We start from the raw sequence: 22,026 nt of genomic DNA, 5'->3' as shown, positions 1-22,026 counted from the left end.
AAACACTTCCAAATAAGAGGAGGGTTGAGTCTTACTTGAGAAACTTCTGACATTTTGCCTGGCTAGATTTTGGAATTGCTTTGGACCTGTCACCCCTGTGTACCTTCCATATTCCCTCTTTTTGTACAGAAATGTGTACAGTGATAATCCTATGCTTATCCTATCATGTTATATTGGATATACTGGTGCAGATAACTAGTCTTTTAGTTCACAGGGCTACAGATCAAGAGCAACTGTACCCAAGGAGCTGTCCTTAAAGGATCCTCATCTACACCTGGACAAGATTTAGGTGATGATATACTTGCCTTTGAGTGAATGCTATATTAGAATATGACTTTAAGAGACCTTTGCAGGGTACCTATTTTGCATGTGAGAAGGCCATAAATCACTGGGAACAATGGGTATGCCAGTGCCCCCAATGCCCATATCAGTGGCTATGACACCGAGCTACCAAAGTGGCACCCTTTGATCCCTGCCTTCTTTTATTCACAGCCATATGTCTTCCCCACTCACAATGTACTAGGGTGGGCCTGTGTGACCAACAGAATATAGCAGAAATAACAGTATATCACTACCAAGATCTAGTATAGAAAACATTACAATTTCCATCTTGGTCACTTCTGTTCTCCCCACAACCCTCCTCAGATCACTCACTCTAAGGGAAGGCAGTGGCCATGTCATGAGCAACCTCATGAAGGGGCTCACATGGCTAGAAGCTGAGGTTTCCTGCCAACAACCACGTGAGTGAGCTTGTAAGTGGATCCTGAAGCCCCTGTCAAGCTTCAAATGACTACAGCCCGCCAACACCCTGAGTACAGCCTTAAGAAATATCCTGAACCCAAACCACCAAGCTAAGTGCCTTTCAAATTCCCAACCCACAAAAGTATGACATAATAAATGTTTCTGTTTTAAATCACTAAGTTTTGGGATAACTGGTTATATAGCAACGGATAACTAGTAAACATGTTTTAAATATTAAGACACATGTTGCAGGTTAAGGATGGAAAAAATTTAATCCTATAAATACTAATCACAAGAAAGCTGTTGTGGTTACACTAATATCAAACAGAGTATGTTTTATGACAAGGAGTATTAGCCAGAGATAAAAACAGGCATTTCATAATGACAAAAGGGTCAGTTCATCTAGAGAACAAAAAAAAATCTTAAATGTGTATGCTCCTAACATTACACAGCTTCAAAATACTTGAATTAAGACTGACAAGACTAAAAATTAAAAGGAGAAACTTTAAAATTCACAATTACAGTTGAAGACTGTAACCTCCTCACCTGGAAACTGTAATAAGTACAGAGAAGGACAAAAGGGATATTAAAAATTCAACTAATTGAGAGGAGGCAGAGCTGCAGCCACAAACTCTGCTGACTCGGTGGCAACAATGAGGACCACCTTCCCCTGTGAATTCAGAGGCTCAAGAGTGTCAAATGTTGGGTGAAGACAAGATGGCGGAGTAGAAGGATGTAAGCTCACCTCCTCTCACAAAAACACCAAAATAACTAACTGCTGAACAACCATCAACAAAAAACCCACTGGAACCTACCAAAAACGATATCCTACATCCAAAGACAAAGAAGAAGGCACAACGAGATGGGGGCAGACAGCAGAAGCAAGAAAAACTACCACCCTGCAGCCTACAGAATGGAAACCACAATCACAGGAAGTTAGATAAAATGAGACGGCAGAGGAATATGTCCCAGACAAAGGAACAAGATAAAACCCCAGAAGAACAACTAAGTGAAGTGGAGACAGTCAATCTACCCAAAAAAGAATTCAGAATGACAGTAAAGATGATCCAAGATATCAGAAAAAGAATGGAGGCACAGACCAAGAAGATACAAGAAATGTTTACCAAAGAGCTAGCAAATATAAAGAACAGAGATGAACAATACAATAACTGAAATTAAAAATACAATAGAAGTAATCTGTAGCAAAATAAATGAGGCAGAAGAACGGATAAGTGAGCTTGAAGACAGAACAGTGGAAATCACTGCCACAGACCACAATAAAGAAAAATTGAGGACAGTCGAACAGAACTATGGTACAACATTAAACTCACAGACATTCACATTATAGGGGTCCCAAAAGGAGAAGAGAGAAAAAGAACCTGAGAAAATATTTGAAGAGATAATATCTGGAAACTTCACTAACATGGGAAAGGAAACAGTCACCCAAGTCCAGGAAGCACAGAGAGTCCCAGGCAGGATAAACCCAAGGAGGAACATACTGAGACACACAATAATCAAACTGACAAAAATTAAAGACAAAGAAAAAAAATTAAAAGCAACAAGGGAAAAGCAACAAATAATGTACAAGAGAACTCCCATAAGGTTATCAGCTGATTTCTCAGCAGAAACTCTGCAGGCCAGAAGGGAGTGCCACGATAAAGTGATGAAAGGGAAGAACATACAACCAAGAACACTCTACCCAGCAAGGCTCTCATTCAGATTTGATAGAGAAATCAAAAGCTTTACAAACAAGCAAAAGCTAACAGAAGTCAGCACCACCAGACCAGCTTTGCAACAAATGCTAAAGGAACTTCTCTAGGTGGAAAAGAAAAGGCCACAACTAGAAACAATGCATTAATAGGATAATACACCATGACCAAGTGTGGTTTATCCCAGGGACTCAAGGAGTTTTCAATATCTGCAAATCAATCAGTGTGATAAACCAAAATAACAAATTGAAGAATAAAAACCATATGATCATCTCTGTAGATGCAGAAAAAGCTTTTGACAAAATTCAACACCCATTTATGATAAAAACTCTCCAGAAAGTGGGCACAGAGGGAACCTACCTCAACATAATAAAGGCCATAAATGACAAACCTACAGTTAATATCATACCCAATGGTGAAAAGCTGAAAGAATTTCCTCTAAGATCAGGAACAAGACAAGGATGTCCACTCTTTCCACTTTTGTTCAACATAGTTTTGCAAGTCCTAGCCATGGCAATCAGAAAAGAAAAGGAAATAAAAGAAATCCAAATTGGAAAAGAAGAAGTAAAACTGTCACTGTGTGCAGATGACATGATACTATACATAGAAAATTCTAAAGATGCTACCAGAAAACTACTAGAGCTCATCCATGAATTCGGTAAAGTTGCAGGATACGAAATTAATACACAGAAATCTGTTGCATTTCTATACACTAACAAAGAAAGATTGGAAAGAGAAATTAAAGAAACAATACCACTTACCTTTGCATCAAAAAGAATAAAATACCTAGGAATATACCTACCTAAGGAGATAAAAGACCTGTACTCAGAAAACTATGACACTGATGAAAGAAACTGAAGATGACACAAACAGATGGAAAGATATACCAAAGCCCAGAAATAAACCCACGCACCTGTGGTCAATGAATCCACAACAAAGGAGACAAGAATATACAATGGAGAAAAAGACAGTCTCTTCAAAAAGTGGTGCTAGGAAAACTGGACAGCTACATGTAAAAGAATGAAATCAGAACATTCTTTAACACCATACAAAAAAATAAACTCAAAATGGATTGAAGACCTAAATGTAAAACTGGATACTATAAAACTCTCAGAGGAAAACATAGGCAGAACACTCTTTGACATAAATTGCAGCAATATCTTTTTCGATACATCTCCTAGAGTAATGGAAATTAAAACAAAAATAAACAAATGGGACCTAATTAAACTCAAAAACTTTTGCACAGCAAACGAAACCATAAACAAAACGAAAAGACAGCCCAGAGAATGGGAGAAAATATTTGCAAACGAAGCAACCGACAAGGGATTAATCTCCAAAATTTACAAACAGCTCATGTGGCTCAATATCAAAAAAACAAACAACCCAATCAAAAAATGGGCAGAAGATCTCAATAGACATTTCTCTAAAGAAGACATACAGAGAATTCCCTGGTGGTACAGTGGTTAGGACTTGGCACTTCCACTGCTGGGGGCCTGGGTTCAATCTGTGGTCAGGAAACTAGGATCCCACAAGCCATGTGGTGCAGCCAAAAAAGAAAAAAAAAAAAAAAAAAGATGGCTTTTTTTTCTTAGCCATCCAGATGGCTAAGAGGCACATGAAAAGATGCTCAACATCGCTAGTTACTAGAGAAATACAAATCAAACTACAATGAGGTGTCACCTCACACCAGTCAGAATGGCCATCATCAAAAAGACTACAAATAATAAATGCTGTAGAGGGTGTAGAGAAAAGGGAGCCCTCCTACACTGTTGGTGGGAATGTAAGTTGGTATAGCCACTATGAAGAACAGTATGGAAGTTCCTTTAAAAACTAAAAATAGAGCTATCGTATGATCCAGCAATCCCACTTTCCTGGGTATATCCAGAGAAAACCATGGTTCAAAAGGATACATGCACCCTAATGTTCACTGCAGCGTTGTTTACAATAGCCAAGATATGGAAGCAAACTAAATGTCCACTGACAGATGAATGGATAAAAAAAATGTGGTACATATATACAACGTAATATTACTCACCCATTAAAAAGAATGAAATGCCATTTGCAGCAACACGGATAGACCTGGGGATTATCATACTAAGTGAAGTAAGTCAGACACAGAAAGACAAATTTCATATGATATCACTTATATGTGGAATCTAAAAAAATGATACAAGTGAACTTATTTACAAAACAGAAACAGACTCACAGACTTAGAAAACAAACTTATGTTTACCAAAGGGGAAAGGTGTGGGGGAGGGATAAATTGGGAGTTCGGGATTAACATATATGCACTACTATATTTAAAATAGATAACCAACAAGGACCTACTGTATAGCACAGGGAACTCTACTCAATATTCTGTAATAACCTAAATGGGAAAAGAATTTGAAAAATAGACACATGTATATGTGTAACTGAATCACTTTGCTGTACACCTGAAACTAACACAAAACACTGAAAATCAACTATACATCAATATAAAATAAAAATTAAGAAAAAAACAAAACCTCAGCTATTGAACCTAATACAACTTGACCTAACACAAATTGAGGTCACCCAACCACAGCATATACATATTTTCAAGTATATATGGAAAAAATACCTAGAGACCGTGTATGTACTAGGTTATAAACAAGTTTGCATAAATTTAAAAAGACTGGTTATCTCTAACCACAATGAAATTAAGTGAGAAATCACTTAAAAAAAAACCTGTATACACACACAAACACATACACACACATCACAAAAATCCCTACATAGTTGGAAATTAAAACACCACCTTATAAATAAGCATGGGTCAAAGAAGAAATCTGAAAGGATATTAGAAAATATGTTAAGCTGAAATAAAATGAAATATATGGAATGAAGGTTAAGTGATACTTTGATGGAAATCTATAGCTCTAAATGCATTTATCAGAGGAGAGGTGCTACAAATCAATTACCTATGTTTCCACCTAAGAAACTAGAAAAAGAGGAGTAAATTAAACCCATAATTAGTAAATAGAGGGGCCATTACTACAATCCTACAAACATTAAAAAGACAATGAGAGAGTATTTTGGAGGACTTCTGCAATAATTCAACAACTTGGATGGAATGGATTAATATCTTGAAGGACAACAACGATCAACACCAGCTAAAGAAGAAAGAGAAAATCGGAATGGCTCTGTATCTACTAACAAAGCTAAATTCGTAATTAAATCCCTTCCCACAAAAAATCTCCAGGCACAGGTAATTTCAGTGATAAATTTTACCAAACATTTAAGGAGCAAATAATACCTACCCTATACAAACTCTTTCAGAAAACAAACCTCTCAATTCATATTATGAGGACAGCATTACTGTTATCTGAAGAAGAAATTACAGGAAAACCATAGATTAATATCCCTTATGAATATATAAATAAAAATCCTTAAAATAATGCTCATGTTACAATTTTTTTATTAAATGATAAAACTGAACATATTAACAGAAGAAGAAAATCCATATAATCAAGCAAATGCCCAAAAAAGCACTTAAATTCAACACACATTCATGATTAAAAAGATAAAAACCTCAGCAAACTAGACTATAAGTGAGTTCCTCAACCTAACATACGTAAACCCTAGAACTAACATCATATTTGATGGTAAACCACTCAATCCTTCTTCCTAAGACTAGGAATAAGACAAGGATTTCTGCTCCCATCAATGAAATTCAATACTGCATCTGATGTCCTACCTAGTACAATAAGATAAGACAAAGAAATAAAAGGTGTACCGACTGAAAAGAAATGTTAACTATCTTAATTCACAGGCATTATCCTGTACATAAACATATTGACGTATCTACAAAAAAGCACTGGAAAAAGAATTTATAAGTTACAATATAAAGTCACTCAACCTTATTTCTATGTAAAAGACAAAACAAATTGGGAATTAAAAAAATATACTAATTACATTAGCTTCCAAAATATGAAATACTGGTGTTAAACTTAACGCTAAAAGCTTCAAAATATTGCTAGTAAACATTAAGGGAAACCTAAATAAACAGACATACAATGTTCATGAATGACACAACTCAATATTATTAAGGTGTCAATTCTCAAGTTGACCTACAAATTAAACACAATCCCAATGACAATCCCAGCAGATGTTTTCGTACAAATTGAAAAGCTGACTGTAAAGTTTTTACAAAAACAAAACCAATTTAGGAAAATAAAAACAAAGATCAAGACTAACCCTATCTGAAATCAAGACTCACTACATAGCTACAGAATCAAGCCAGTATAGTACTGTCTAAAGAAGGGATCAGCAAACTTTTACTCAAAGGGCCAAATGGTAAATATTTCAGGCCTAAAGGTCTCTGAAATATGGTCTCTGTTAAAACTATTCAACTCTCTTGATGTAGTATATAAGAAGCCACAGACAATATACAAATAAATGTCTATGGCTGTGTTCCAATAAAACTTTTTTACCAATCAGGTGGCTGTAAGTAACCAGTACGGTTACTGACCCTGTTCCAGATATGAACCATTTGTCAAACACGTGTATTACAAATATCTTCTCCTCACTGCAAGTTTCCTTTTTCACTCTCATAATGGCATCTTTTGATAAACAGATGTTTTTAATGTTCTTAATTTTGATCCAACTAGACATCTTTTTTTTACAGTTAGTGTTTTATATGCCCTGTTCAAATAATCTCTACCTGCTCCAATGCCGCAAAAATGTCTGTTTTCCTCTCTATGCTTTATTAATTTACTCTTTCATGTTTAGACATGCAATCCATCTGTAATTGATTTTTGCATATGGTGTGATGTAAATGTCAATAAATTATTTTTCCTCTGGATATCTAACAGACTAAGAGCTTTTTTTTTTTTTTTTTTTTGCGGTACGCGGGCCTCTCACTGTTGTGGCCCTCCCCGTTGCGGAGCACAGGCTCTGGACGCGCAGGCTCAGTGGCCATGGCTCATGGGCCCAGCCGCTCCACGGCATGTGGGATCCTCCCAGACCAGGGCAAAAACCCATGTCCCCTGCATCGGCAGGCAGACTCTCAACCACTGCGCCACCAGGGAAGCCCAAGAGCCATTTATTTTGACCATCTTTTTCCCCGCTATATTGTAGTATTATCCTTGTCACAAATCAGGCTAATTGTATTCCTGTGTTAGGCTTGTTGTCCATAATAACAAACAAACTACATTTATTGTCAAGTATCTATAAATTGACAATAATAAATTATTGTCAAGTATCTATAAATTCCCAGATAAGGGAATTTCCCTTACCTGGTGTGTGAGGGGCAATCATCCTGGGAAAAAGGCTGCTGAATAAAGAAAGAAAAGAGCCATAGGTTGTCTGATAAAAGGTCTTCCAACTGGGATTGTCACTTAGGATAGTTTCTGAAAACATCCTTGTCCTTTAAGATTCTAGATGAAAGTTTATTAAATATTCTATCTAAAACAAAAACTTCTAGGAAGAGGGCTTCCCTGGTGGTGCAGTGGTTAAGAGTCCGCCTGCCGATGCAGGGGACACGGGTTCGTGCCCCGGTCCGGGAAGATCCCACATGCCGCGGAGTGGCTGGGCCCGTGAGCCATGGCCGCTGAGCCTGTGCGTCCGGAGCCTGTGCTCCGCAACGGGAGAGGCCACAACAGTGAGAGGCCCGCGTACCACAAAAAAAAAAAAAAAAAAAAAAAACTTCTAGGAAGAGTTTCTTCCTGTAGAGATGCTCTAAGAAAAAATTCTGTCAGTCAAGTAACAATCTCATTGATATCTCAAGGGAAAGGCTAAATTCTAGTGGATTGAGGGCTTGATAACTGTGTAGAAACGTTAAGAATCAAGAAATATGTGATATGCAATTAAAATTATCTTTCCTTTCAGAGAACAGAAGGTAAAAATGGAATTGAAGACTACTTCAAATAGGTCCGTCACAGGTAATTTCAATAATAACCATTGGCAGCAAATAATTGACATTATCCATTATATTCTCATAACCCTGAAAGAAACTGAAGTGCTTTCAGTTGAATCACACGCATTATGACACCAGTATTACTGTGATACCTGAACATTAACTTGCAGGGAGACAGTTATCCTAAGGACTCTTTCATTTCTGCACATCTTTCTAGCAGAAGCACTAATGTGTTCTAGACTACTACTTCAAGGTGTTTTTAGAGCAAACAACTGTGGAAGGTAAACTGTCTCCCTCCAGAGCAAAAGGCAGGCTTTTTTTTTACTGTCCAGTAGCATGAACATAATCTCTCCCTCCTGAGCAAGGTCAGCCAAGCTTTCTGGTCATCTCCATGTTACACTGTGGGAATTGGGGCACTGGGAATTGGTCCAAATGTTGATACTCTAGCTAATATTACTGCTGTCAGTAATAAACTGTCCTTTGTTTCTGACCCAAGAGTCTCATGGCTTTTACCAGCATCTATGAAACTATGGCAGGCTAACTTGCTAGTGTATGGGAAAGTTAAAAATCTCAAATGCACTGCGATTTTGGAGAGAAAGATGGGATGCTGATAGAGACATGGCTCTCTTAAAGAAAAAATATGAGGGCCTTATGGTTCAATTTATACAATTTGAGGTAAGTCTGTAGGTACTGGTAGCAAATACGCTGACCAAATTGTATGGCCAATCAGGCAACAAATGGCCCTCTATTTTACTGCCTGGTAATTAGGAAGACTTGGGGAGAGGGGTGCAGACTGCTTCCAGGAAAGGTGGTTGGTTCATGGACAGCTGCCTGAATGGTGCTCTGGTTGTTTCTAAATCTTCCAGAAGAGAATACCTCCTCACCAACATAATGGTGAGCCTCAGGTCCATCCCATAGTAACAACTAGCACTAGGATTTGTCTCCTCCCACTTTCAGGCACTGTTACGGAGATATATACCTACTCTGAGCATGAAGGCAGGGAAATTATTACATAGCTTCATTTCTAATATAGTCAAATTTGATATAATCAAGTAAATTATAAATTCAGTACCTCAAGGAGCTTAAAAGCTTGAGAACCACTGATTTAGATACTTTCTAAATGTACTTCCTTCCTCTATAAACTCTGATCCTATTCTTAATATCTTTTTGAAAGAATTAGTATACTGAATACATGCCATTTCTACTACCTTTCTTAGTGACATTAACCTAAAAATTATTTCCTGTTTCTACTTCCTCTGCTTACTGTCTCAGTGAGTTTATAAGTTACAAATATTCTTTTCAGCTGTTTCACTCTCATGTTTTAAGCAGTAAATGATGAATACCACCTGATCTGCAAAATTCACTGTAATTTTTTAAAAACATCCTATCATCTTTTGATTGTTCAAGGCTATATTTAATTTGATCTCTATAAATCAGTGTTGTCTGGCAGTAATAAACTGCAAGGCGAATACATAATTTTAAGTTTTCTAGTAGCCACATTAAAAAGTAAAGAGAAATGGGATATATTCATTTTAATAAATGTATTTTACTTAACCAAACATAACCAATTATCATTTCAACATGAACATTCATATAAAAGTCATTATTAATAATATATTTCACATTCTTTTTTTCATGCTAAGTTTTCAAAATCTTGTTGTGTATTTTACACTTACAGCACATCTCAAACTAGCCACATTTCAAGTGCTCAAAAGCTATGTGGCTAGTGACTAATATTTTGGATAACACAGCTCTAGATAAAAGCAAAAATAATTCATCTTCAACTGTATCTAAATTCTGATTTGAGCTTTACACCCCAGTGATCACATCTTATTACTTTTCTCCTTCGCTTCTGAAATTTAATATTTCTCTTTTATTCTGCTGCTACATATATTCATTTAACATTTTACTTTCCAAATGCCAAATTCTAACCCTAATTTACATTTCTTTCAGGGAATTTTATATTTTGGAAAATCTGTCATTTACAATATAGAGTTCTGACCTTTTTGTTACAGTATTTTTTTTCTTCTAAATTAAGGACATATACTGACCTTTCCATGTACAGGTAATTTCAAATTGTCCAAAGTCGTGACAAATGAAATCAAGAAGATAAATCTGAAGTAAACACTGCAGAAAGGAGTATGAATTACCCATGTAGTACTATCTGATGCCTAAAATGGATGTACCACTGAATATCCACAATATTGGAGCCTCCTTCATTCCCTTCCCCAATGACATGCCAACTGGTATCCTCTTAGGTACACCAAGAAACTATTTTTTAACAAGCTACATTTGACCAGACAGACCTTGACTTTCATACAATACACTGACCTACCAAATCTGTCTTTATTTTTTATTTTTACTTTTTAAATTATTATTTTTTTTTTGGCCGCACCACACAGCATGTGGGATCTTAGTTCCCCGACCAGGGATCGAACCTGCGCCCCCTTCATTGGACCTCCAGGGAAGTCCCCAAATCTGTCTTCAGAAAGAAGATGGACTTAGTACTTAATTGTTGTTCCAGTTATTACCATTCCACTTATTCCCAAACATCAATGTTTATGCATTTTTACTTCACTGAATCTTTGCCTATATTCATAAAAAATGACTAATGATAGAAAAATCAAAGTGCTTACCATTATAAAAAGAAACTTTGGCCTCAAATTTAACTCAATTGAGATACTGGTTCAAGATAGCAATATAGAAAGATACTGAAGATCTGAAAGATACTCACCTCCTCCCATGAAGGAGGGGCAAGCATCTAATTCAACACACATCTGAAATATACTTCAGGGAGAGAAGTAAGTGCCATCTTTTGCACTCTTCCTCTGCCTCACTTCAGAGCACCAGTAATCTCCCAGAGGGAACCCTGTACACACATCTGGTGCTCTGATTTTTGTGGTTTCTGCCCAGGGGATGCTCACTGATTGCCTGGTTCTGGGAGCCAGTAGGGCTTGCATTCCTGGTGCCATGTGACTATAGCAATTAGAGACAGTTCCTGGCTGACTACCACTACAGGGCTCAACGGGGATGGCAGACCGAAACACACCCCCAGTCTTTCTGTGAAAAAACCCTCTCTGCTCGTCCTAAAGCTTCAGAGTAGTGGTAGGCTTCTGGTGTGACACATATCTAGAGGCCTAATGAGGTGCTGCTGCTCTCTGTGGACAGAGGCCAGTGACTGCCATCTTTGCACGTTCCCTCTGCCTTACTCTAAGTCACTGGTATCTCCAGGAAAGGAGCTTGCATACGCATCTGGTGCCCCAATTTTTGCGACTGTCGCCCAGGGTATAACTCTAGACCATCTGGCTCTGGTGGACAGTGGGACTGACTTAAGTTTGCGATCCCACAGGACTGTACACATTTGTGTATTTCAAAACCTGATGCCTGAGGGTCTGGCTTCCAACCAGCCTGAATTCAGGTGCTGACTGAGATCGTCCGTTTTGGGACACTAACAGGTCTTGGCACACCCTCAACTACTCGGAGCCAAAAAAAAAAAAAGCTGCTTGGACAATCACAAAGTCTGAGAGGCAACTAAGAACTAGGGACAGAGTTGAACAATAAGGTTCATCTCCTATATAAGACCACGTCTTTAACTGGGAAAGATGGCTGCTTTATTTAACGGATAGAAACCAACACAGCAAGTCAAGGAAAATGAAGAAACAGAGGAATATCTTTCAAAGGAAGCAATAAGATAAAACCTCAGAAAGAGACCTTAATGAAACAGAGATAAGTGAATTAACTGATAAAGAGTTCAAAATAATGGTCATAAAGATGCCCACTGAGCTTGGGAGAAGAATGAACAAAGTGAGAACTTCAACAAAGCTCAGAAAAATATAAGAGAGTATATATTTATTTAAGTATATAAGTAGTATCAACTTCTTCCTCTAAGGAGCTAGAGGCCTCAGAAAATAAGATGTTTCCACCGCTCCACCAGGGTCAGCCAGATCTGGTTTGGCACTGCCTGTGACTAAGGTTAAATTTGCTAAATTCTAGGATTTAGTCAGCAGATGGGGCTTTTGTACCCTTATTTGTAAATAATAAATGTTTTATTTTGATCCCCTTCTGTGACTCCTTGGTTTTAATTTTTAGTATGCTTAAACATAGCAAATAAAGAGAGGTATCATTAACTAGATGCCTCTCAGTGACCAACATTAAACTACTTGATCAATACTACTTAGTAGTGCTATACTAAAATGAAATGAAATTCTCGGAGAAGCTAAGCTTAAACAATAACATTTTACGACATCTAAGATCACATGTCTTCCTATAAAAGTTAGGCAGGAAACAGTACCTAAAAGTTATAGCTCCTAAGACTATAACTTTAGGAAGAAAGGCCAGATTCTTCAAGAATAAATAATCTACAGTCAGTCAGAATGAAGAGTCTTTCATCAGTCACACTTAAGAATGATTTTCTAAAAGCTAACCCAAGGCAGTAAGAGTAATTGTGTAATGGTTCTTCACTCACAATCTATGGGATTATGTCAGAACTAAACAATATCTAAGAAAGAAAACGCCTAAAAAAATCTAATGACTTTGATCATCTGGGCTTTGGATCAATGCCCAGATTGCATAATATAATATGACCAAGAACTCTGTTTACTCTTCAGTTAGAGGAGTGATTGACAAAGAAGGGAAACATAAAAGTGTATGCAAATTTCTTGAGATCCAAGATGCACCTGAAACAATTTCTATTTCTATGACTGTCACCAAGAGATCAGTCTAAAAATATGTTTTTAAGCAGTTATCAGAATCAGAACCTCTGGTGGGTATTAGGTACACAGTGGTAAGCAAAATGTCATCTCTGTGCTTTTTAGAAATTATTGGAGTTAGTTAGTTATAGGAGAGCAAAGCAGATGCAGAAATTAATCATAAGAGTAAGTAATTTTGGTACAAGCTTGAATGACACCTCTTTCTACCCACTGGTCTTATGCCATTCCACCTCATTTGTCTACATAGGTATAATCAAAAAAATGCTCATTTTTATAACACCTTTGAGTATTGTAATACCCAGACATTAGTTAAAAAAATGTTAAGTATCCAAAAAAAGTTAGGAAAGGACAGTGAATGAGAGGAAAGTTAGATATTAAGTTGTTATATATTACAGGCACAACTACACATAGAAAAACTGCACAGAAAAAAAGCCCACTGAAAGATATCAATATGCAGTAGTGCCAAACATACAACATTGTTTAATTAGGGATGATGGTATAAAAAGATGGCTACTTTAGGGAGTGAAGAAACTTACATCACAGCCAGTAACTGACAATCAAGCTGTCTTTGCAAAATAGTATTTAGTAAATCAATTATCATCTCATCTGAATAACTTTTATTTATTCACAAATTTTTAGAAATATCATTATCAATAAAATAACTTACCACATGAGTAGTTTTTAATATACTGCCATCAAATCTGCATAAACTGGAGCTCTCTTCAAAGAAAATATCACATTCTTCTAACTCTTGAGCATTACAAGGAGGTTTACCTTTATCTGGATTTGGATTCTTAGACCATAAAAGAAAATAAATAACAACAAGAGAATGAATTTCTTCATACTCAACGATGTTAAGATTACAGCAATAATTAAATATTAAAATTCAGACTCATGACCAATAAAACCCTAAAAACACACAAAAAAGATAAAATGATGGAATCAGCAGAGAAAGATATGAAAACAGCTATTATAAACTTGTTCAATATACTCAGAGATGTAAAGAAAAACAAACACATTGAGAAATATGGAAGATATAAAAAAGAACTAAACTGAAATTCTAGATATGAAAATACAATATCTGAAATGGAAAACAATATTAGATGGGGTTGACAGCTGATTAGACATTGCAGAAGAAAAGACAACCAGTGAGTTGCAGTCTATCTAAAATGTAACAGTCTATCTAAAATAGTAATAGAGTCTATCTAAAAATGAAGCACAGAGAAGACAAAAAATAAAAACACACACAGAAGATGAGAACCCTAGTGACCTGTGGAACAATATCAAATGGTCTAACATATGAGTATTTGGAAGAATGCAAGAAGAATGGAAAAAATTTTGAAGAAATAATGGCAATTTTTTTTCAAATTTGATGAAAACTATAATCCTACAGATTAAAGAAGGTCAAAGAACCCCAAGCATAACAAACATTAAAAAAAAAAAAAAACCACAGCAAGTCACATTACAATGAAATTGCTGAAAATGAGAAAAATGAAATTATTCTCTAAGTAATAAAGAGAAAATCTTAAAAGTGGTTACAGGAGGGAAAAACCACATTACTGACAGAGGAACAAAATTACAAATGACAGCTGACTTCTCATCAGAAACTACACAAGCCAGAAAACAATGAAGTATATTTGAAGTTCTGAAAGGGAAAAAAACCCTGTCAGCACTGACTTACACCCTTAACAAAAATAGCTTTAAAAGAAGGAAATCATGTATTTCTGCAGACAAACAAAAGCTGAAAGAATTTATCCAGCAGAACTACATTGCAAGAAATGACAAAAGAAGTTCTTCACCCAGGAAAAAAATGACACCAGATGGCAATCTGAATCAACACAAAGGAATGTAAAAAAGAGAAAATGACAAATATCTGGATCAATATAAGGCTTTTTCACCCTGCATTTTTAATCTCTTTAAAAGAAAACTGACTGACTAAAGTTAAAATAATAACATATCATGAAGTTTATAACATAGAAATAAAATGACAAAAATAATACAAAGGATGGAATGGAAATATACTGTAAAGTTTTTAAATTATGAGTTAAGTGATATATTTTGAGGATAGATGGTGATAAGGTGAAGATGTATACTATAAACTCTAGAACAACCACTAAACACACACACAAATATCCACCCAAACAAAAACACAGAGGTATAGTTAAAAATATGCCAAAAGTAGAGATAAATGGACTCATTAAAGTAATTTTAATATGTTCACTGTTTGAATGCAAAAATCACTGTTTGGTCTTATATCCCTCAAAGAGTAAAAAAGGATCACTTAAAAGATAAATTATACATTCACATGCATATAACAGAAATACAATTCTATAACAACTGATAAAATGTCCACACAACTAGTTTGCCAAAATGCAGTCATGTTACTGAGAACCTAATGAAAGGACTAGAGAGTCTGTGAAACTAAATGTCTGGAAGTTACAGACATTATCAAATCTGTCCATTTTCCAGCTGGGATATGGAGCCAGCTAGCTGTGGTTGTCTTGTCCTTTCTAAGTACCAATGAAACAATTCTGGTTGCAGTGGCTGGCTGAGAAGGTAATTCCAGCAATTAGCTGGGGCCATTTTGTCAGAGTGTCTCAAGAACATATATACAACCAGCAGAAAAGAAAGCAGCCTCCTCACTCCTCCCTCCCTTCTCCTTTCAATCACCCATATGTTAGAGATGGGAGGGCAAAGATGAAAAGCTAAGGACACAAAGCAGCCAGTATTTAACAGGACAAGATTACAGAGAAAAGGGAATAGCAAGGAGAACCCAAGACTATGCTGCTTTCCTAGAGTTATCTGCTGTTTCAAGCTGAGCTGAAAAAGACAAGTGGAAAGCAGAGGATATGGGGCTAAAAAGCTGAGTTTTGATAATTATCAAAGTGCTTGGGAGACAAAAATTAGAGATCGGGGCCCACACAGGAGGAGAAACCCAGGTAAACATTCCAGACTTTCAGTTGAGATTCATGAAAAGTTCCGCCCTAGGAGTAAGAACAAACAAAGAATAAACCAGCCATGCAAAAAACTGAAATCCAGCATCAAATCAAATCAGTGAGTAATGGGATTAAGAAAACAGGCAGAAAATTTTGGGGATGCAGCTAATGTAGTATTTATAAGGAAGTGTATAGCATTACATGCTTTCATTAGAAAAGGAGAAAGGTCAAAAATCAATCATCTAGGGGCTTCCCTGGTGGCGCAGTGGTTGGGAATCTGCCTGCCAACGCAGGGGACACGGGTTCGAGCCCTGGTCTGGGAAGATCCCGCATGCCGCGGAGCGGCTGGCCCCGTGAGCCACAATTACTGAGCCTGCGCGTCTGGAGCCTGTGCTCCGCAGCAAGAGAGGCCGCAATGGTGAGAGGCCCGCGCACCGCGATGAGGAGTGGCCTCCACTTGCCGCAACTGGAGAGGGCCCTCGCACAGAAACGAAGACCCAATACAGCGATAAATAAATGAATAAAATTAAAAAAAAAAAATCAATCATCTAAGCTTTCACTTTCAAAAAAGAGCAAAATAAATTTAAAGCAAGCAAAAGAGAGAAATAAATGTAATAACAGAAATGAATGAAATTGGAAACTGGAAAAAAAGGAAAAATAACGTCAATAGAAATGGATGCCCCAAATAATCCTATAACTTTTAAAGAAATTAAATTCATGGTTTAAAACCTTCAAAAAAGAAAACTCCAGTCCAGATAGTTTCACTGGCAACATCTATCAAACATTAAAGAAGCTATAATGCCAAGTCTACACAATCTCTTCCAGAAATAGAAGATAGCAACACTTCCCTACTCATTTTATGAACTCAGCATTACCCAGATACCAAAAGTAGATAAAGACAGTAAGAAGACAAAACAAAACAAAAACTCTAGGCCCCAATATTCCTCACAAACCTAAATGTAAGACTCTTCAATAACATATTAGTAAACCAAACCAGTGATATGTAAAAAAGAATAATACATCATGACCATCATGATAAATACTCTTAGCATACTAGGAATAGAAGGAAATTTCCTCAAAGTGATAAAAAGAATCCATCATACTTAACAGTGAAAATTCAGTCTTTTCCCCAAGATCATGAATAAGGCAAGAATATCTGCTTTCACTATTCACCATTCCTATTTTACAGTGGATTAGAGGTTCTAATCAATGCAGTAAGGCAAGAAAAAGTATAAAGATTTGAAAAACACAAAAGTGCCTTCAGTTAGAGATGACAAGATTCTGTTTTTTATTTTAAAAGTAACAAACACACTAGTGTTTAGGCATAAATAACTTACTCATATATATGAATATTCATTTGAAATCATCAAGTTTAAAAGACATTTAGTAGCAATTATCTACAATCTCAAAACAAACCCCCACTACTATAATTATATCCCCAGAGCCCTATCACAATAAATACTTGCTGAATATTGAATGAACACAGAGCAATGCAGTCTGCATGGCTTGTAACAAGTGGGCTATGAAATCAAAGTTTTATAGTCATACATATGAATTCCAGTGATTCTTGAAATTTTCCATTATGCTAGAAAATGTTAAACTTGGTTTCTCCATTTTGGTCATGTTTTCTTTTGTCAGAGACATTTACTTTCAATATTCTAACCTTTCCTTTCTACCTTAGGATGCAACTAACCCTACAGTATAAATACTTCTTTATATAATCTTCCTCATTGTTATAATTCCAGATGGCAATAAATCAGATATTTTAAATTTGCTGATATGTTTTGGTAAAGGAACATAACTGAAGTTCTGGTGTATTGCTGTATTTGTTCAAATTCTTAACATTATCTTAAATGTTATCGGAGTAGGAACATACTCAACAAAAATCTCATAGTTGTATGTTTTATATGTACACACACACACACACACACACACACACACACACACCCACACACACACCCCTTGTGATATTCTAAGAGCACCCAGAAAATTTCAATGACTACATGTAGATTATTAGCAAGGTAGGGGGTAAAATCATAATTTTTGTCTCTGTCAGCTTTGGTCAGTCAATTCTTCTAAAAGAGAATATAGATATACACGGAGATAGAGTTGACACTTGAACAACATGGGTTTGAACTGGAAAGGTCCACTTAAAATACATACTACAGAAATATATAATACCCAATTGGTTGAATCTGAGGATGTAGAGCAGTAGATACAGAGGACCAACTGTAAAGTTATACTTGGATTTTTGAGTGCATGAGGGTATATCTTTCTTCTCTCTGTACATATATTGAGAGAGCGAGAGATACATATATACATACAACCATACATGCACACCCACCCTATATGTACATGCCCACACACATATATATATTCACACAGTATAAGGAATAAATATTAGAATTTTAAGCCATATTCAAACACTAGTCAGTAATACCTAATCTGTCTCTTACATTAGGAAAAGCAAAATAATGTTTGAAAAACATGGTATAATCCTAACATAACATACTTCTGGATCCTTGGGAAGTCACACTGCTGTTGCAATTGCTTACCAGTTCATCAGAGGTCAAATGCATCAAACGTTCAGCTATTGCAGCACATTGGGCTGAGTCTCTAATAAATTCCCCCTGTTTATCACCGACCACTAGCTCTGGCCATGTCAGTCCTTCATTCTTCTTAATCAAGGAAATCTCCAAGCTAGAAGTTTAAGATGAGAAAAGTAATGTTACATTAAGCAACTATACAAATTATACAACCAATACCAAACAGAAGAATCTTCCACAGAAATTACCCCTCTGATGTCCAGAGGATGTTTTACCAAAAATCATGTTCATTTTCATTCTGCATATGATGGAAAACCTATCATCCAAGGGTAAACAATATAGATTTAATAGACAAGAAGGTACCACTGGAGTGATTGGAAAGAGTAAGACCACTCAGAAAGTACTGCTGCAGTTCAGGTGTGCTGTGTGTTACCAATCTTCAGTAATAGAAAAATGCAAGCAGCATGAATCTATGAGCTATTTCACTGGGGAATGGTGGGGGGGGGCACATAAAGTTAACTGGAAAGGGCCTATAGCTAAAGGTACCTCTTTGTGTGTGGAGCCAACAATTACCTTCATTATCACAAACCAGTAGCCAAAATATATTATTAACCTAAATATCAGGAAGGTTAGTTAAATCAATAAAAAAAGGACCCATTGGGGAACACTAAAATTAAGGACTGATGCAGCAGAAAGGGGAGAGAGAGCTGAGTCAGGGCAGACTGTGGACATGGGATAGGGAGTTGCCCATGTGCCTCTTGAATAGGAAAGGAAATCCAGGTAAGCTGGCTGTTGCTATAATACAGAGAAGAGTGGTGTTGGTGGTAGCTGTTTCACAGCAAAGCAACCTTTTCCATGTGCCATCTCTGGTACACGTGGGCCATACTAACCCATGCCCTGGAACACAATTGCAAGGAAACAATTGCAAGAACACGATAGTAACTATTATCGTAATTATCAAATAGAACATGCAAACTTATCAGATATTCTTTTTCAAGGCTATTATCACTACCTCATGAATTAATTACAGTACTTTAAAATTTTCTAAAACTTCTTGTATTTTAAGAGACTATACAAAATAATATCTTTCTTATGCAATGAGTTCCTATCATTAGCATTAAAAACTACCACCATGGTCAATAATGCCCAGATTTAGTTACATTTTCTAAGGAGAAAGCTATCTTGAACGATGATGATGGTGATGATGATAATGATGATAATAAAAATAATGACAGCAGCTTATACTTACCTAATGCTTACCGTGAGCTAGGTGCTATCTTAAGCACTTTACATGTTTTAACTCATTTATTGCTCACCACAAACAAATAAAGTAAGTACTATTATCATCTCCATTTTACAAGTAAGAAAAGAAAGCACTGAGAGGTTAAGTAACTTGCCAAGGTCACAAGCTAGTAAAGCAGTCTGGCTCCAAGTCCATGTTCTTCACTACTGCACTATTCTGCCTCTCTGAAAAAATATATGTAAATAACTATTAAAGAACTTGTACCTAGTGACCAGAATGCATAAATACTGTTCTTAGTCAGTTGCTACCTAAAGAAGTTAGAGTTCATACAGTTTTAGTTATAAAGAATTTATGAACCATCATTAAATTGGCATATCTAGTCAATGTTACTCTTTTAGCACAAATGCATTTCTACATTTTAAAACTAGAATCACATCCTACCATCCAAGCAAAAAGGAACACATAGCCCCATACATAATAAACTACAGATTAGTTAAACAAATCCTTCCAAAACTACAGGAACATTAACTACTGAAAATGAGATGAATAATATAATCAAGTACAAAAAAATCATGTGTTTTTAAACCAATGATATCACCTACATAGCACTGTAATTATCTTTTGTAACATAAAATAGTTATCAAGCACCTCAAATTTAATGAAAAAAGAATACTGGTCTATATTCATGTGTTAAATGCTGAAACTATTTGCATAAGGTCCAGCTCTTCTCCTAAACCTTGGCTGGGTTACTGCTTGATGACTTATATTTAGCAGTATGTTCCAGCTGGTTTGCCAATTTAAAAATGCTATCCTCATCTCTCACACACACTAGTAAGATATGTTTAAATAGAATATATGGAAATATAAAATATTTTTGAAAGAACCTTTCAGATATTGAGTTTTTAAAATAATACATTAAAAAGTATAACAAGTCACCAAATTTCTCCATTAATAAAATGATTTCAGGGTATCTGCTTAATTTAAAAACAATTTTGAACTAGATATGTATTTCTTAGACTAGCAGAATTCAGAGTCACATCAAGACTCACATGGATGGGTAAAATACCACTAACCAAGAATTATATTTAATAAAAATATCTAATTTTAACCCACTTCTGACAAAATTTGACCATTTAAAAAATTAAGTGCCTAATACCATTCATTAACCATCACTGAATTCAATAATTACTAAGACTTGATCTAAAATGAAAGAGACTAATTTTATTAATCCAAATGATTAGGGAATGAATTATCTGGAACAACAGATTTACAAAGAGGAACGGTAGTTGGGACAGAGGATTATAGTCTTATAAGACACAACCTTTGTTTACCTTTTATTTACATATTCTTTTTACTGAGGTGTAATTTATAGATGAAATTCATAGATTTTAAGTGTAGAGTTCATTGTTTGACAAATGCATACGCCCATATAACCCAATAAAGATAGTGAAACATCCAGGAAGTTCACTTGTGCATTTTTCCAGTCAATCCTCCTGCACCCTAGAGGTAACCACGGTTCTGATTTGTATCACCATAGATTAGTTCTGCCAGTTCCAGAACTTCACTTATGTGGAATTGCACAGGGCATACTTTTTGTCTCTGGCTTCTTTCAGTCCATGTAACGTTTTTGAGGTTCATTCATATTATGTCTATCAGTAGTTCACTGCTTTTTATTGCAGAGTAGCATTCCACTAATTAGCAAATTAAAGTTAATAGAAAAAAATTATTTCTATTAAAAAGTTTAAAAAGCACAAATTTAAATAAATGACCACTTTCACCTATTGATTATTATTGTTTGTTATTATTATTATTGTATCCAGAGCTGGTAATGAAAAGCACTGCAGTATAATATAAACAATAACTATAATAGTATCTTTAATCTTAACTACAGTAATTCCATTTTTAATCTATCTTAAGAAAAATAATCAGCAATACTGATGGACCTATTGTAGTATTCCCCTATGATGTAACCACTGCAGAAAGTATAAAAAGAGAAGAAGGAAAAAGTGAAATAATAAAAAATAAAATTTTAAATATAAATAAAACTATAAAAATACCTATTATTCTCTTTAATTATCCATGTACTGCTTTCATGATCAATAGATGAATAGAGATTTCCTTCCAAAAACCTCTGACCCTTCAGCACAATGTTGACATGATCAGGCAAAAACTGTATTTGAATGTTTTCCTTAGTACAGTCTTCTGGAAGTGATACTGTTACTGTCAAATCATCTTCAGTCTGTTGCCAGTAATAGAGAGGTTCT

General features: G+C 35.8%; 1 protein-coding gene across 1 annotated transcript in view; it reads right to left on the bottom strand.

Annotated features, from left to right (window-relative positions):
* Nucleotides 1–22,026, bottom strand: part of NUDCD1 (NudC domain containing 1) — an 86,208-nt gene that overhangs the window by 22,506 nt on the left and 41,676 nt on the right. The window contains exons 6-8 of the mRNA XM_082600714.1: nt 21,820–22,024; nt 18,529–18,673; nt 13,705–13,830 (exon numbers count right to left, since the gene is read on the bottom strand). Coding sequence (XP_082456840.1) covers nt 13,705–13,830; nt 18,529–18,673; nt 21,820–22,024 — 476 coding nt within the window. The remainder of the gene's footprint in view (nt 1–13,704; nt 13,831–18,528; nt 18,674–21,819; nt 22,025–22,026) is intronic.

The sequence above is a fragment of the Mesoplodon mirus genome (assembly GCF_964341445.2).
Source record: "Mesoplodon mirus genome assembly, chromosome: 16".
NCBI lineage: Eukaryota > Metazoa > Chordata > Mammalia > Artiodactyla > Ziphiidae > Mesoplodon > Mesoplodon mirus.
The sequence above is the reverse complement of the archived record's forward strand: the minus strand, read 5'-3'. Positions and strand labels throughout refer to the sequence as shown.